The sequence below is a fragment of the Dendrobium catenatum genome, unplaced genomic scaffold, assembly GCF_001605985.2.
Source record: "Dendrobium catenatum unplaced genomic scaffold, ASM160598v2 fragScaff_scaffold_665, whole genome shotgun sequence".
Classification (NCBI taxonomy): Eukaryota; Viridiplantae; Streptophyta; class Magnoliopsida; order Asparagales; family Orchidaceae; genus Dendrobium; species Dendrobium catenatum.
In genome coordinates this window covers 4,660,814-4,679,256 of record NW_021319127.1, presented here as the reverse complement: position 1 = coordinate 4,679,256, position 18,443 = coordinate 4,660,814, and the positions used below count along the sequence as shown (strand labels likewise).

General features: G+C 37.8%; 1 protein-coding gene across 5 annotated transcripts in view; it reads right to left on the bottom strand.

Annotated features, from left to right (window-relative positions):
- Nucleotides 1-10,909: 10,909 nt before the first annotated feature.
- The window catches only part of LOC110092794, a 33,497-nt gene continuing 25,963 nt past the window's right edge, over nucleotides 10,910-18,443 (bottom strand). The window contains exons 8-12 of one of the 5 annotated variants that reach the window (XR_003701073.1): nucleotides 18,154-18,266; nucleotides 12,596-12,901; nucleotides 12,474-12,500; nucleotides 12,126-12,307; nucleotides 10,910-11,288 (exon numbers count right to left, since the gene is read on the bottom strand). Coding sequence is in view for 4 of the 5 variants with exons in the window: in XM_028695686.1 (XP_028551519.1) it covers nucleotides 12,187-12,307; nucleotides 12,474-12,500; nucleotides 12,596-12,901; nucleotides 18,154-18,266 (567 nt within the window). In the remaining variant the exon portion in view is untranslated. Of the gene's footprint in view, nucleotides 11,289-11,942; nucleotides 12,308-12,382; nucleotides 12,501-12,595; nucleotides 12,902-18,153; nucleotides 18,267-18,443 lie in introns of those variants that run through there. The other 4 variants (XM_028695688.1, XM_028695687.1, XM_028695689.1 and 1 more) reach the window with 4 other exon arrangements.

Genomic DNA, 18,443 nt, shown 5'->3' with positions numbered 1-18,443 from the left:
TTTTTTTCTTTATAACAAAGCGTGGTTGGTAATTGTATTTTGTGGAGGAGATGAGATTTATATAAGAATGGGAAGGGAGAGACTATTTGTGGAAAAATTGAGAGAGTTTGTTTTGATTTGAATTGTTTGACCGTTGGATGGATCCGTTGTGTTTGAAATGGAAGGGCAGGTTTCGGTGATGGCGGGGGAAGATGGAAGTTGAACAAGTGCTGTACGTGATTGATTGATTTAAGGGCATGCAGTAACTTTATTTTGTAAGTCAAAGTTTGAGAAGTTTTTATTTATTTTATTTTTTAAGGGCATGCAGTACTTAGAAAAAAAAAAGTATTTATATTTACTCGTAAAATTGATGTATTCTCAACCTATATATATATTATCAATGTGTCGGTTAGGGCGATTGCAGGTCTGTGGATAGAAGATGACTAAGCTTTCATTCGGGATTATATTCTTGTTGTTTTTTAAAATAATATTTAGTATAAGAAAATTTTGAAATATAAATTTTTTATTAGAAAATAATAAGAAAGTTGTTCCAACTGAATCATTTTTTATTTCTTTTTAAAGGAACTTTTAAAACAAAAATTCTAGTATTAAAAATTTTGTATTAAAAAGCTGTTCTATAAACTATTTAGAAAATTATCATAAATGAAAGCTAAATCAATTAGAGTATGTTGAGATGGATATTAATTTATTAATTAGTTTTATGTATGATTTATTGAAATAAAGTTGATGGTAAAAATATGTTAATTTGGACTTCGTTTGGGACTATTTTTTTGATGCTTTCTAAATTTACATTCTTGTACAAAAAATTTTAATTCAATAAAGGAACTTTTAAAACAAAAATTTTATAAAATATTTAGAAAATTATCATAAATGAAACCTAAATCAATTAGAGTATGTTGAGATGGATATTAATTTATTAATTAGTTTTATGTATGATTTATTGAAATAAAGTTGATGGTAAAAATATGTTAATTTGGACTTCGTTTGGGACTATTTTTTTGATGCTTTCTAAATTTACATTCTTGTACAAAAAATTTTAATTCAAGAAATTTGTGTACTATAAAGTTGTTTTAAAAAGTAACAAAAAAATTGTCCTGAAACAAACCTTAAACAATTGAAGAAAGAAAATATTTTGTTTTGAAATGCAGAAACTTATCAAATTGAGAATTTTCCTAGAAATGATGAAGATGATTAGTAGAAAGATTGTAGTTTTTCTTGAAAGAAGAATTAGTAGGGTTTGCCATAGATGTTAACCTTGAAGCGTAGAGAGGAGGAATAATAGGAAGAACAAACATGAGCAATTTTCCAATATTACTTAGCCATCAGGGCCAATAGATCCACTCGGATAGAATTGAGAGTTGGTCTAAGACTAAGATTTCAATTGTGATAGTTTTTTTATTGCTTTCTAAATAATATTTTAGTACAAAAATTTCTTCAACTATAATTTTTTGTACTAGAAATCTGCTTTAGAAAGTATTATGAAATATGTGATCCTAGACGAAGCCTAAAGGTTTGTTTGGGATAGTAATAGCATATTTTGAAGATGATTATAAAGTTGATGTGAGAAAAAAAATATTTTCAAACGATGGTGTTAAAAGGAGCTTCTTAGCACATAAATTCTTGAAAGTAGTTAAAAGTAGTAGTCAAATACAAATTATTGTTTTCATCATCCTCCCGTGTCTGCTAGGGTTTTCTTTTCTGGTGCTCGCCGGGTTTCCTCTCGCCCGCTGGGGCCTCCCCCTTGCTGGCGCTGGCTTCCTCAGTGGTGGTCAGGGAAGTTTTCTCGTTCCTATTTTGTTTACCTTCGTTTGTGGGTTTTTTTCCCATTTTGTTTCTCCCCTCTCTGGCGTTCGCCGGATGGCCCCGATTCGTTTGAGCGACTCTGGTTTTTTAGGGGGGTCGTCTCATTCACGTTCTTTTTTTGATGCGCTTGCTGGTTCCAACTCATCTTCATCTTTCCCGGCTCTGCAATCATCCATGTTTCGTGGTTTACCCTCATTGTGGATCTCTGACATGGAAATTAACTCTTTGGCTTCCCTCTTTAAGTTTTCTCTTGTTGATTTTTTTCCTACTAATAGACATTCTCTTGATTCTATCAGAAAGTTTTTCTTTAACATGAAATTAAAGGGTGATGTTTCGGTTACTCTGCTTGATCTGTCGCGCATTTTGATCAAGCTTGCGAATTGAATGATTTGGACTACTGTAGGGTATTCTGCTATCGTTCTTACATTGTTTTCAATTGTTTCATGAAGCTCATGAAATGGTCACCGTCCTTGGATGTTGGTGTCGAATCGTCGATTATCCCGATTTGGGTTTCTTTACCGCTTTTGCATCCTCATCTTTAAAACCCTCGTATTCTCCATGCTTTGGGTGCGTTCTTTGGCAAACCTCTAAAAATTGATGAGGTTACCTCTGTGGGTTCCCGGCACTCTATGGCTCGTGTCCTTGTTGAGCTTGATATCATTAAATCCTATCCTAACCAAGTTTTGTTAGGGTCTGAGTCTCTTGGGTATATCCAGGAGGTTGCTTTTTATGAGTTTCCCCATTTCTGTACTCCTACAAGTGCATTGGGCATTTAGTTGGGAAATGTCGTCCCCTGCGCCCTAATGATCTATCTATTTCTAATACTGTGCCTAGTGTTGCTAAGCAGGAGTTGGGGGCTGTGTTGATTGCTGCAGAGGCTTCTCTGTCTCTTGCAGTGGTTCCAAATGGTAGCTCCCCCCTCCCTTTTCCTATTTTGCCGTTAACTAATGTGGAAGATTGTTCAGTTGAGGTTTCTGAAGCTGATTGTTTCCCTACTATTTTGGGTGTGAACGGTAATCCGATTTTGATTTGCTCTTCTTCCCCTACCCCTGTGTTACCGTGCCCTATTGTGGGGGATTGCCCGCCCGCTTGTGATTAACACAGTGAATGGTGGTCCTATAATTTTGGCTGCTGGTGTATTAAGTTCTGTTGACAATTCAGTTGGTCTCAAGGGTTGTCCACCTATTTTTGCCCAAGTGCATGGTGCTCAACTCCATCGGGTCTATGTTACTGATGTTGGTGCTCTAGAAGATGGTATCTCTTCGAAACACATTTTAGTTGGTGCAATTTCTAGGCCTGTTTTGTGTGGTTTGGCTTTAGCTGGTAGGCTTGGTGAGCAGTCGTCTTCATTTGTTTATCCTAGGCATGATTTGTCTAGCTGAGCGGTTAATTCCCATATTCGGGAGGATGCCCATTTTGTTAAGATTCAAGATCATCTTGAGGATGCTACTTCCTCTTCGGGTAAAACTGCTTTGGATAAGGTTCATGTTGCTGATATAGTTTCAAATTCTTTTGTGGATGTGCCTGTTAATTTAATTGGGCCTCAAGCTTTAGTGTATTATGTGGGAGACAATTCTGGGGTGGATGTGAGGGTACATCTCGATTGGCTTCATTGTTCATCCGAGTATGAGTTCGATTCTGGTTCCTCTTTGGAGTCTGATGGGGGTGATGATCCTGAGAATGCTTTTGTCTTGCTGCGTGACAAGACGGTTGTGTCTGTCGCCTCTTCTGGGAGGGGCAGACAGGGTATGCAATCTTCTCTGTTCGTCCACTGGGGTGGATTTTGGACTGTGGCAGTTGGCATTTGTTTTATTTTTCTTTCCTGATGGCTTATTGCACGGGTTTAGTGGTGATCAGATTTTTTTATTCGGTTGGCCGTTGGTTTTGCCGAGCTATAATGTGGCTGGGGCTCACTTTTTCGTCGGCATGGCTCGTGGCAACCTTTGGTGGGTTCGGTTGGGTTGGTTGCTTTGCGTTTCGCGTCACCAAATTAGATGGTCTGAGCTTCTTTTTCGGAAAGCTGGAAGCCTCGGCCAATTACTGAGCCGTTACGATTGAATTCCGCTTCTATTTTCTTTTGTTTCCTGTAATTTTTGCTTCTTTTCTTCGTGTAACCTTTTTTGGTATTTAATGAATACTTTATTTGTTTTTAAAAAATACAAATTATGGCCATATTCTCAAAAAATAAAATAGTAACTATATTATCCCAAACAAATCCCAAGCCATCAGGTTCGACTGATCGGCCACACAAGTAATTCAGATGGGTAGTATATATTGGGATGCAAAAGATCATTAAATATATATCATAGCTAGGTATACAAGTAATTCTCTGCTTCTCTCTCTTTAATGATATATATATAATTTCTTTGTAAAAAATTTAGGGGAAATTCTTTTGGAGATATTTAATTTATAAAAAAATAAAAAAAAAACTTTTAAATGACTAGTTAATTACATCCATATACCATATATTATTAAAAATAAAAAAATCAAGAATATCTTCATCAATCTTTTATTAGGGTATGTTTAAAAAAAAATTATGTTTATACATACAAATATATTACTAAAAAATTATTAATGTATATGTAAAAAGAATTGTAATTTTTAAAGTTTACAAGTAACAGTTATCTTTATTTTTAATTATAAAAAGAAGAGAATTCCAAAGAACTTTCTGTCTTTGGTAAAATTTTCAAAGAGACGAGAACGCTGAACACGAGATTAGAAACGTAGAAACAGCAACGAGTAATTTCCAGAAGAAGAAATTTCAAAGTTTCATAGCCGAAAATATTTGGCCAATGAAGGAACAATTATTACGTCCTCTTACTGGACTTAGAGCTACATTCGGCCGCCAATAACATGTCGCCACGTGCTCTTGTACCTTACCGCGCGGCCCGACGACTTGACCTGGACATGAACCCGGGAATGCTATGTTCGTGTATTGCGAGGTATTACTCTGTATTTGCTCGGTACAACTCGGTATTACTAGGTATTGCTTGACAATAACGAGAAATACCGCTGTGAAGACCAATACCGAGCAATACCGAGTTGTACCGATTTTTTCTAGAAAAACTTGGTACAACTCAGTATTGCTCGGTATTACTCGGTATTTGCTCGGTATTGATTATTGCCGAGCAAAATCGACCAATATCTAGCAATACCGAAAAATACCTAGCAAAATCGAGAAATACTGAGCCATCCTGGGTCCGTTCCGGGTCGGGTTGTAGGGGCGCGGTGTAAATAGTGAGAACGCATTGCGCGATTCTACTGGCGGCCGAACGTAGAGCTAAGTCATGTGACCGGACCAAATAAAAGTTCCCAATGAAGAGCTCTCTCTCTCTACCTCTTTTTAATTAAATAGCGTATTTTGTATCTAACTGGAAAATTCCAGAAAGAATTTAATTACATGAGTTATTACATAAGTTTTGGCGCATAAGCCTTTTATTTTTTATTTTTATTTATTTATTTTTTTTCTTTTTATTTTGGCCCATAAGCCTGTCAAATTTATCTGTGACTTATTAGCGTACGTAATGTCATAAATTTAATTATCAAATGAAGATGTTATTTTTTTATTAGATATAAGAAAAAATTCTCTATGAGTAAAATCTGAGTAATCATAATTTCATTTGGTTGCTGAGTAATCATAGTATTCTCATTATTTTTTAAAAATTTCCATGACTAAAAATTGTTTCTGAAATCATAATAGCGAACTTATTTTCTCCATAACAACTTAACTACAATGTTTATAAAATGTTACATTCATTTCAAACAAATCCTTAATATGCTTCACTCCAAACGTGCTGAAACTCTATAGATAGCCTCACATATTACATATATGTAAGGCTGTCAATATCAGGTCATGGGTCAGATTCGGGTTGAAGCCGGAACTGACCCGACACTAGTTTACTCGACTCGTTTTTGCAAACGGGTTAGGTATTTATATCTGGACCCGAACCCGCGGATTATCGGGTTAACTCGACCCGACCTGCTGTCACGTTCTCATTCAAACAACGTGACAGCGATAGCGAGTCAGCGACACGGTAGAGCCGACAACAGTGCGGCAACGGCACGACATCGCCGACAACGACGCGGCAGTGGCACAGTAGCACTGGTAGCATATCGTTGGTGGGACGTGACTCGACTCAACGGTGATGCGAGCAGACTCGACGTGACGCGGGGCCGCGTGCAAATGCGACAAGGGTAGACGCGGTCATGATGGGCCAATCCAGGTCATTTATGGGTTTAGTGTTCAACCTGAACCTGACTCAATTTTTTAAACGGGTCAATTTGTTGAACCCAAATCATACCCATTTCTCAGATGGGTCGACCTTAACGCAAAAAATTTCTGAATGAGTTTTCGGGTCGTGTCAAATATTGACATGCATGCATACATGACTTCTTAAAGTTTGACATAAAATTGATTTATTTATTTATAGAACATGAATAATTACTTATGAATGTGACATTTATTCACCAAAATATCCAATAAAAAGAAGGAAAAAACGTGAATATGACATCATTTATTTTTAATGAGAAAAAATATTAAAGGTGATTTATATATCACAATTTTTATATTAAATATTGGAGTAAATAATTACGTATTTATTGAGTGCTCTATTTTTTTAATATGTCGAGACTACATAATTTATTTTTAAGGTGCATTAAAAATTAAAATACACATAAAATACATTATCATATAGTCAACAAAAATAATGCCCAAAATTTTCTATATAAATTAAAAAATTTAGATCATAATTAATCTATGAATTTTAGCTCTTCATTTTTCTCATTAGGGCTTTGTGCCCGTGATAACGAACAATTATTACGTCCTCCGACTGGACGTAGAGGAACGTCCGATCGGAGGCTAAATCGTGCCAAAAAACCATAAATACCGAGCAATACCAAACAATAACGAGGAATACCATCACGTGAAGACCCAATACCGAGTTATACCGTGCTATACCGAGCAATACCGAGTTATACAAAAGTTGTACCGAGTTTCTCCTAGAAAAAACTCGGTACAACTCGGTATTGCTCGGTATAGCTTGGTATAACTCGGTATTGGTCTTCAAAGAACAGTATTCCTAGCAATACCGAGCAAATACCAAATTTTTTTGCAGGATTTTGCCTGCGACCGGACGTTCCTCTACGTCCTTACACCAGATCTAATAAAAGTTCCGTGATAACAGTAGTGTTACATTATGGAATATTCAATTTAATTTAAAATATTTAAAATTTTAAAATTAGGAAATTATGGGTTTAAAAAAACATGCCTTGGCCTACAAGCAAGGACACGCATGGCCCATCATACTTAAAAAATAATTAAAAAAATATATAAATATAAAAATACAAAAAGGACACGCATCATACGGCCCAAGAGTTTGAATTGAAATACACCACGTGGAAAACGGCCTGTTTGACAAAAGATTTGAATGGAGATAGATATGGTCAAAGGTAAAAAAGACGGTCGTAGCCTTAAATTAGCTCCTAATGTGATATATTCGAGTATAAGCTCGTCAAAATCGGAGTCCGTTTGGTTACTCAAATTGTGGTTTGAACCTTCCAACAGCGCTTCGGACCCATGATTTGGACCCATTTGGGCTCGGATTGGGTTGATCTTGGTGTCGTTGGGTTCGTATTTCCGAGACGCTCAGTTTGACTGTAAGCTCGCTGAAAACGGAGTTCGAGTGCTCCCAGAATTATTTTTGAAGTTTCCAACTAGCTTTTGCCTCGAGATTCGTGCCCGATCAAGCTAATTTTGCATGACTTATCAATACTATTTATATAAATATTAAAATAGTATTTTAGTTATTAAAATATACATAAAAATTATATATTTCAATTCAGATAATATTATTTTATGTTTTATTTTAATGCAATTAAAAGAACTGTTTCTCAGCATCTTTTACACAACTATATTGAACTAGTGTTAATTGGCTTAAATATAAATCAACTGAAAAGTAGTTCAAAAAACCTCTTATATATATACAATAAATTCATCATTTGACTGATTAAAATAAAAAATCAAAATAAATATAATACCACATGAACTGTCTTTAACTTTAGGCTGAACTGTCTTTAACTTTAGGCTTCAAAGACTAGAGTAATTATTATGTGCGGAAACTGGATGCATAACATTGTTCAAAGACTAATCAAAATATGCCACATCAACAATACCGAGCTGTCATACCGAACAAAGGTGATGTGACACATTCTGACTGATCTCCGGACGACATTCAACATCCGCACAGACTAATTAATCTCGTTTAAGACTTTTACTTCTGTTTTCTAAAACTATTATTTTAATACAAATTTTTTAAACTAGAAATTTTAATACTTTTTAAGTAATAAAAAAACGGTCTCAAAGGTGATGTAGCCTTTGATGGGATAATTTTTCAACTATTTTTAAAAATAATTTTTTTAGTAAAAATTTCTAATTTCATAATTTTTTGCATTTAAAATTATTTTAAAAAATAATAAAAAAAGGTCTCAAGGAAGTCTTCAGCTTTAAAAACCGTATTAAAATGGTATACAATTGAAGCCCATTGAACAGCCGAGCTGCTTGCTGCAGCAAATGCTGGGAGAGGCACGCTGGATGAACCAAAAAAATATAAAAATAACCCAATTCCCATCGTAACTCAGTGTAAAAAGCAACTAGTCACACTCGCCAACGCCGACCTGTTTGTCTTAGCTGTGAAGTGTGAACCACAACCTTGCTGCCATCAAGAAGACACTGAGCAGCCTCCCCCAACAGACCACCCTTACCATCACTCTCTATCAGGGGAAATTATTGCGTGCGGACACCGATTATAATTCACCCCTAGAGACCAATCAGAATGCGCCATGTCAGCAGTACCAAGCACAATACCGAGCCGCGGTATAGAATAGAGGTGACGTGATGCATTTTGATTGATCTCTAGATGACGTTCAACGTCCGCACAGAATAATTTCCCCTCTATATCAGACCACTGTTAATGCCACCAACAATCGGAGTTTCATTAACAACACAGGTTTGCTATAGCTGCATGACCTTTCGCACCGCCTCCCTCAGCTCAAAGCTCTCCTAGGATTACACACTAAATCCATTATAATTTATCCTTCCTCAACATCTCCGACCCTAATGGTCTTTTCTGGATCAGCTTGACACCATCTCTGTACTGTTGCCTATGTAAATATCACAAACACTTGTAGAAATCGGATGCGAGACATTGGAAGCCCTACAGTTTTCCAGTCTTAAGATTCTTTTCATTCTGCAATGAACAAGCGATTTATCATATTCACTCAAACAATAAGGTATTCAAGGTTGAGGGCATCCCAAATCTCATTTCTTTCAACAGCACGGACCTCAATGCTTTGCTTCAGTATCATGCCATGCATCCTACTTAAGTTGTATTGTTGGAAATTTGAGTAAGGTGTTCTGGCCTTTTTTTCTTTTACCACAAGGACCAATCCAATCACCCACGCACAAGCAGTAAAGCGCACAAGCATGTTCCAATATAGCTCTTTTTTTTTTTAAATGTCGAGTGAAAAGTCCACAATCACATCACTCTGAACTTGAGCTCTCCAGAAAAAGGTTGAATTCCTCAACCATTGGAGAGTTGCGGATACCGGACACAACTTACCTTCCAGAGACGAATCAGGTACAACCAAATCATCCAGTACCAAACAGTACCGAGCTCGGTACCAAGCAATGCCGAGCCGCGGTACCAAGTAGGGGATGAAGAGGCGCATTTTCATTGGGCATTGGGCTCTAGATAGTGTTCGGTGTCCGCACAGAATAATTTACCATGAGGCAATCAGAAGGCCATATATTACACTCTGATTTTTTTGCATTCTATCTTCCACCCAAATACTATTAATATGCACAATGCAAGCCCCAATTATATAACGCGACATGCGCAAATTCACAAGTGGAGCCTTTTTCAGCACTCATGCATTAAACAACATTCAATTGCCACCTTTCCTCGGCTCTCCCTCTTCCAACCACCATTCACCCAGCCCTCAAACACAACCCCTATAAAGAACAACAGAAAGAGGATCCCCAAAAAATGCCTTTCATCTCATCACAATTAGTTAACAATACAATAATGATCTCCCACCACCAGTCTCAGAAGAGATGAAGATAAGAAAGCATGAAATCACAACTAACATCATTGACGTCGTGCTTGTCAATGCCTAGGAAAGAAAAGCTTAACGAGAACCAAAGGAAAGAAATATCACTTATGGGCGCTAAGGGTTAGCAGAGCTATCAGCTTCTACGATGTCCTCCTTCAACCTCAAGCTCATCCTCAACACCCTAACCAGCACAATCATTCAGGTGCAACAGAATTTATTTCAAAGAATAGAGTTTAGGAATATTTATCTCAAACTTAGTGGATGAGAGCAACCACCTCAACCTAATTCCATCATATTTTTGTCCACGAGATCAGAAGACAAAGGCCCGCTGAGAGCATGCATAAATAGCAGAAAATAGTAGTGAGTTTTGACAACACTTTTGAAATTGGAGCCATAAGAGGGAGAATTGTGGAGTTGGGGAAGTGTTAGACCGGTCCAGCCGGTCTGATGGGACCAGCTTACGCAAAACTGGCGGAGAAGGTCCGCCTCCTGTACTCAGGAACGGACCGCCAGTTCACGTGTGAGCTGTTTAGGAAGGTTTCTTAAGGGAGTTTGGAGGGAAATTTCAACGTAGGGGTTGTTTGGAGAATTCCTTTTGAATTGTATGCAATAAATAGTTTGTTTTCCTAGGGTTAGGGCATCTTGAATTTGGCTGAAATTTGATATCTCTTAAATTTAAGTTTTCTTTTGGGCTCTAGCGGCGTCTAGAGATTTGGGAAAGATCGATCCTCCTCTCGAATAGAGGATCAATTGTATGTCGCTATTTTCCATTTCCCTTTCATCAAATAATAAAAATTATCTATTGTTTTTGTGATTTTGTGCGGATTTTTGTGGAGAATTCTCGCTGTTTTCCGAAGATTGATAGAAAACACTTGAGATCTACAAGTGTTTCCTATCAGGAAGAGTGCAAAAAAATTCTCACAAAATGTGGAACCTGCATGGGATTCAAAACTACTTGAGATGGACTAGTAGTGGTGAGCAAGAAGAAGAGAAATAGTTGAAGGATTGAAAAAGTTGCTAACCACGTATAGAACAAGCCAATGTTTGCTAAACGCAAATTATAATAGCAGAGCATTCCACCTCATTAAAATCTGATCGATGAATAAAGAATAAGCCTAGTTGGTTTTCTCAGACCAAATATATTATTAATTTTTACTCTAATATAATAGCATTTCATATGATAAATGTTCTAAAAACTCTATAAAAACATGTAAACAATTGAACGAAATAATTAGGCTGCTAACAGTGAGAGGATGAGTAGGAAGCATTCACCAGGGCTAGAGAGATTTGTGCCAAATTGTTATCAACGGCCTTGCAGAATCAGATCTGATAAAGTATCAAAGTTCCCTGATCCAATGGGGTTCATGTTCCTGGGCCTAAACGCCAATGAAAAGTTCATTTTCAAATTAGACTGCTTTTCAACAAAGATCAAAACTTGAAGCTCGACCAAACCAAGGCAACATATTTTATTAGTAAGAGCTGATTGGAAAAAAAATTGACGAGGATTACAAAACCAGCAATACTTACTATTTGGCAATGCTCCTGCAAACAGAACATACAAAGTTTGCCAAGATGCAACATTAAAAAGCTGGCATAGCTGGTGAGACATTTAAAAATGCCTCAATAAAATCATAATGAATTAATCTTCATTCTCCATTCATTCCACCACATCAGCCACAATTTGTTCGGCAGTTTATCAATGTAACTTCTAGCTTAACTACTTTTCTTGACAATCTTTCAACACCAAATTTATAACTCTTGTTGGTGTATTTTCATCCTTCATTTTATATGTCCAAATCAAGTCTACTTTCCAATGCCCACGATCACTCTGGCATAATCATTATTTAGGCTTCGTTTGGAACAACTTTTTTGCTGCTTTCTAAAATGACTTTCTAATATAAAAATTTCTAATTTACCAAATTTTTTACTAAAAAACTGTTTTAGAAAACAATAAAAAAACTGTTCCAAACGAAGCCTTAATCTCTTACCTATTTTAACAAACTCCCCATACAAATTTCATTTCAAAAAGATGCAAAAAACAGCCAGGTCTCATCAAAGTTATGCATCTTCACAACACATAATTGCATGAACAAAAATTCCAACAAGATTATTAAAGTGATGTAGTGCAGAAGCTTTCATCCAGAACTAGAAAGAATTCTTGACTACTTTTCAACGACCATACAGAATCTGATTTGAAATAGGATAAAATTTACCTGATGCAATAAGATTCTAGTTCTGGGTTATGCTGCCTACAATGTCATTTTTCAACGAAAATCAAAACTTGAAGCTGAACCAATCCAACCCAAAAGAATTTGTAGGCAATGGAATGAATGGCTCATCCGAGCTGATTTGATGAAATATGACTATTACAAAATCAATAAGCTCGTTGAGTGACCTGCAAAAAGAAATTCCAAAACTTGTTTGTCAGATGCTATACTGAGAAGTCAGTTTTGTCAGTGAGATCTTTCACCAGAAATCAAAAGCTGGCCTGATAAAATCTAGAGGCAGTACTTGCGACGTCCGAAATAGAACAGAACTTTTTTTGAAGGAGAGATCGAGACCTCAAGGTGGATTCAATTGCTGTGGTGCTGGGGAAAGAGCTTCCAAAATCGAGGTCAACAACAGAGTGGTGGGATGGAAAATGACAGCTCAAACTAAATGATGTAAAAAAAATCCAAATCACCTTCTTAGATGATTTTCATTGTCAAAAACAGATTTTAATGCCAACTGTTGCTCCCCGCTTAACTTGAAAAACCATTCTTGTATGTGTTTGATGTAGGGAGATTCACTTGAGTCCAGAGTAATCTCTCGATGCTCAGAGATAATATCTTCCAATTCTAAAGGAAGAAGATTTAACATAGCAACAACAGCGGCAACTTGAGTTGGAAAGCTTGCTTTCCTAGCAATGAGGTTGTCTAGCAACTTGATCATCCTACTTCTCAGTCCTGCAATTCCTGCTTGCTCATATCCGCCAGAATTACAACCATGTCTGCCGGACAGAAAAAAAGGAAATCAGCATCTTTGTTAAATGTACTGAGAAACAAAAAACAATAATGGAGTTCATAACAAACATTGGCCACCATAAATTCAAATAAGAGTAAACACATGAAGATATTCATGTTGAATATGAATATGCAACAATATCTTTATCTTATGTGTTTACAGGAGTACTACACATTTTCAACTACTATACTTGACTGATTTCTTATTATTGTTATTCAGCGTTTGGATGTCACTCATAAAACTCATTGCCTGATAAACTTCTAATTTTACACATATGAGAGGCCTGACGTTGAATTGCCTGTACTTTAATTTCAAACTTTTTAGCATTTCACCTCTCATTATAAATATTCTTCATTGACTGAGCCGACATATCTGAGAATGTACAGCAATTTTTATCATTTCCCAACTTTTTGATCAATTAATACAATGCAAAACCTTTCTCAATCGGAATAACTTGTAAATAAATGCAACTGCATGCATCATTGTCGATGCACTTTTTATATAGGTTACTATATTACATCACAATTCTTAATTGAATATAGTCATTATATCACAAAAGCTTCTTAGGCATCCTTTATTGGTAAATCCTTGATGCTTATCCAGATGCCCACTCAGATGCTTCATTTTCTTGTCATGCTTATTTCTATGCAAGTTAGTCCATCTAGATGCATGATCAAGAAATAAGAAGTGCCGCATCCTTTTTAATTTTGAACATTACCATGATATCTAGGAAAACCAAGCTGACTTAGGTGATCTACGTCGTCAGAGGACAGAACGATTCGATACCCTAGATCGAGGTAGGAACAACCCTATCCCTTACACACCGTCTAAACCTCCTTCCATGTATGGGGACGATACTTTTCAAGATGAGGGACCACCTCGTGCCCCATATCGAGCCCCCCAATATGGACATGAACATAACCCCGACCAGGATATTCCACCAATGAAAAATATCAAAGTCGATGCTCCAACTTTTGACGGTTCCCTCGATCCCCAACTTTTCCTAGACTGGATCAAAGGCATGGACAGTTTCTTCAAATGGTACAACATCTCTGAAACTAGAAAAGTCCGGTTTGCTGAAATGAAACTAATAGGCAGGGCTAGTCAATTTGGGTCAAATTTAGAAAGTCTTAGGAAATCCCGTAATGAATATCCCATCACTGATTGGCCTTCAATGAACCACGAGCTCAAGCAGAAGCACTTACCTCCTTTGTACTTCCCTAGGCTCCTAGATAAATGGAATAGGCTAACCTAAGGCAACAAACCGGTAAAGGAATAAATTGCAGCCTTTGACGATTATCTAATTCGCTGCAAGGGGGAAACCTCTACTACCCCTACTCAAATTCTGTCTATGTTCCGTACCGGATTGCACGAGGACCTGCACAACGAACTATTTTCCCGGAACATTACTACCCTAGAAAATGCCTACAGTTTAGTCTTGGACCTTGAGGAAACCCGTCCCCAGCATCCTAGTCGACACCAAGATTCAAGGTGTTCCTACTGACCCTCTAGTGGTTCGGCCCCTCATCACTCCTCTGCACGACCTAACCCTGGAAATACTACCCAACCACCTGGTCCGCCCACATCCCATCCTGACTTGAGAAGCTAGCCTCCCACCCCGGATACTCCTAGGTCCCATCCAGGGACCAAGTGATTTCTATGCCATGGGTATGGGCATATCTCCTCTCAGTATTCTAGTCCCTACAAAGTCACTATTATCGAGGAGATCACTGAAGAAGAGCCTGAGCCCGAGGTTGACCAGATTCACCAAGTTGAAGAGAATGGTGAATTCTTTGAGAATGATGACGACACTGTTGTCGTCCACTATATACAAAAGCTTGACCCCTCTCCCATCTGCGTGGTGGGATGTGCGCTATTACAACTCGTTGCCATTGATGACTGGCACAAGACATCTATCTTCTACACCACAAAACTTAAAGATAAAAATTATAAGGTCATAGTGTATAATGGCAGCTGCACTAATGTTGTCTCCTCCAGTATGGTGTCAAAGTTTAATTTGTATGTCGTTCCTCACCCAAACCCTTATAAGGCAGCCTGGGTCAACTCCATTGCCTTAGAGGTAAAGGAGCGAAGCCTCATACCCATCTCCTTCGCTGACTATAAGGAGAAATTGGTGTGATGTCCTTGTAATGGATGTTGGACAAATCATCTTAGGGCGCCCCTAGCTCTTTGATAATGATGTCCACATCTACGATCGTTCGAACACCTGTGTGTTTGAACATGCAGGCAAGAAGATCAAGCTTCTGCCTACACAGCCTAGGGTTAGGGACAATCCCAAACCTAACCCAATCCAACCCAAGAGGGGCCTGAATCTTGTGACCGCCAAGGTCTTGGATTCTGAGATTGCCCAAGGAGCTACCCTGCACGCCCTAGTTGGCCGTGAGACTCCCACTGAGCCTAATGAAACTATCCCACAGGAGGTCCAACCCATATTGAGTGACTTTGCTGACGTTTTCCCTGATAATCTCCCTGATCAATTACCTCCACTTAGAGCCATTCAGCATGCCATAGACCTCGTCCTTGGAACCTCACTCCCGAACCTGCCCCACTATCGCATGAATCCCATAGAACATATTGAACTTAAGAAGTAGGTGGACGAGCTACTGCAACAGGGATTTATCAAAGAAAGTCTTAGCCCGTGTGTTGTGCTAGCCCTTCTTACACCAAAAAAAGATGGCACTTGTAGGATGTGCATTGAAAGCTGGGTTATCAACAAAATCATTGTCAAATATCATTTTCTATCCCGAGGTTAGACGATATACTTGACATGATGATTGGAGCTACTCTTTTCTCAAAAATTGACCCTAAGAGTGGGTATCACCAGATCCAGATCCGACCCGGTGATGAGTAGAAAACTGCCTTTGAGTAGTATTTAAACATAATTTAGTCTAAATCCCGCCAAATAGAAAAAAATGATAGTTTTAAATCCTACAAAAAATTTAATTCTTTAATTTTTTGTATTTTATTAATTTGATGCTCAATTAATTAATAACTAATTGTGATAGTAATATAGAAATTTTAAAAATTTAAAATTTATAACATGTTAACAAAATAGGACGCACTATTTGCACATTCTTTCATGCGCCATTGACCATGCATGGCGCAAATAACACGCACTATTTTGATGTGTCGCGTCGCGCCAAGCAAATAACGTAGTATGTGTGTTGAGCTGTGTGTCATTACTCGTGCCATTTTGCGCCATTAACATGCATGGGTGATTGGTAGGAGGGGTGGTAGGATTATATAGGGGTGAATTTGGGAAGTTGCAGGCAAGGGGAAGAAGAGGAAAGGCTCGGTAGGCTATTGAAGGGGATTCAATTGGGTTGGGAAAGTACAATTGTTGGAGAGAGTTCAGAGGCCTATTGTGGGTAGAGTTGGGAAGAGTCGAGGCAATGTCATGCAGAGTGGAGTGGGGGATATGCTCAAGCAAGATGGTCGTCAGGTGTTGGGTTGCAGCAAGGGGAAGGTTGGTAGGTGTCATAGGAGCTACTAGAAGCGGGATGTAGGCGGGGAGGTGGGTGTGTATGGCCATGTGATTGAGTAGCTGGGTTAAGCAGAACTTTGGGCAGCAGCTATGGAGGCATGGTGCAGGAGATGTAGGTCAAATAGTCGGAAGGTCGGATGGAGGTAGCGGCTTTGGGTTGGACAAACTAGGGAGGGATTAGATAAGCAGGGGAGTGTTGGGCTGGTGTAGATGAGAGCAAGCGTGAGGTTGCTAGAAGGTTGGTGTGACAGGAAGAGGAGGTTCAGTAGTGGGTTGACTGTGAATATGGAAGGAGGGAGTTGTTGGCATTTGTGAGTAGTAGAGTTTGGGTGTTTAAAAGAGGAAGGCTTCACATGAACAAGAAGTATTCGAATAGAGAAGAATGGAGAGATTGCGTGTGAGGAGTCTCTGCTATGTGTATTAGAAAAGTTTAATTTTATTATTATTATTATTATTATCTCTTCTTTTTTCTACAAGGATATGACCTCTGCTCATCTTTAATATTTATTAATCAAATCCCGTATATTTTCATGAGTAGATCTCGTTTGGGCAATTTTGAGCAACATCACACCTCACAATCGTCGCCTGTCATTGTTTGATCAAGTCATGCGCAAGCAGTACCTCTGTGCATAAATTTTGACGTTCCAGATATAACAGTGAAGTGTGTTTCACAAGCAGACATCGTTTGAGTGATTTTGCAAGACACTGCACCCACCCATCATGCTTATTATTGCTTGATCGAGCCTCACAAGGATAATTCTTCTTTGGTAAATCATTTTCTTTGGTAAATCATTTTCTTGAATATGCTATTGTGATCTATTTTGCAAGTAGATAAATGTTTGAGTGGTTTCGATCACGGTCAAGATGCTTCAAAGCTCATTATGCACGACATTTCGTCTTCCGATCGTCTTTTTCGTCACACTCTCTCGAACTAATTGTGACACATGTATGTAGGTCAACAAGGCTAGGATTAATTTGGAGAAGTGAATAGCTACTCCATATGCAATGACTACTGTATATATACGATTGATTATCACAGCCATGAACACGGATCATATCATTAGCAGTGATGTCCCAGTGTAAAACTCATCAAACCCAAAACAAATATATGAAGTATGAAAAAATGCAAATCATAAGAAACGTTTCTATAAGTTCATTCTCTTTGATAAAAATGGTTCCCAATGAATACTAAAACAAAATACAAAAAAGGAATAAAACAAGATGACAACCAAGCAAAAACAAATAATTTGGTCGTACCCTTCAACAATATGAAAAAGATAACACCATTTAATCTCTGCAAAGATGAAAAACATTCTACTACTACTGCTCTGCTAATCAGCCTGAAAGAAGTAATTTGCCCTATCTAATCCTGAAATATGAAAATAATGCATAGGAAACCCCCTCTCTCAATCATTTCCACAGAAACAAAAAAAAAACTTCCACATAAACAATATAAGTTATGATGTAAATTGAAAACATAGCTCATCCCAATAATTTACAGCTATTCAACCATAAGAGTAACAATACATGCTCAAGATAAATTCAAAACTAAAATTTTCCAATAAACAAGCTACTTAAAAAGCAGATGACAACTTCTCATTGACAAAAGCACCGAGCATTCCCTAAAGACGGAGTACTGCTTATAAGAAATTTATTTTCGCATGCCATACTTTGAGTAGAAAATAGAGCCTTACGAGCATAATGAACGTTCAAACTGGGAAAAAACATCATACCTTCCTAGTTCGCCCACTAATACAAAAAGAGCAGCTAAGAACTCCTCGCAAACACAAGCTTCCAGCATTTTCAACAGACGAGGCACTGCTTCATTGTACATCCACTCCCAGCCCTACATCCAAATGACACATTTTCGTAAGTAATGTTGAGAAGTCTACTACATGAGTGCTATCATAATTAAAACTGTATATGGCCAGCATGGATGGGCTAGAAATCACATGAGCCACGAGGTAACAAAGTCACCATTAGTTGAAAGACCTACTGATTGGCTGAGAAATTTATCAATGAA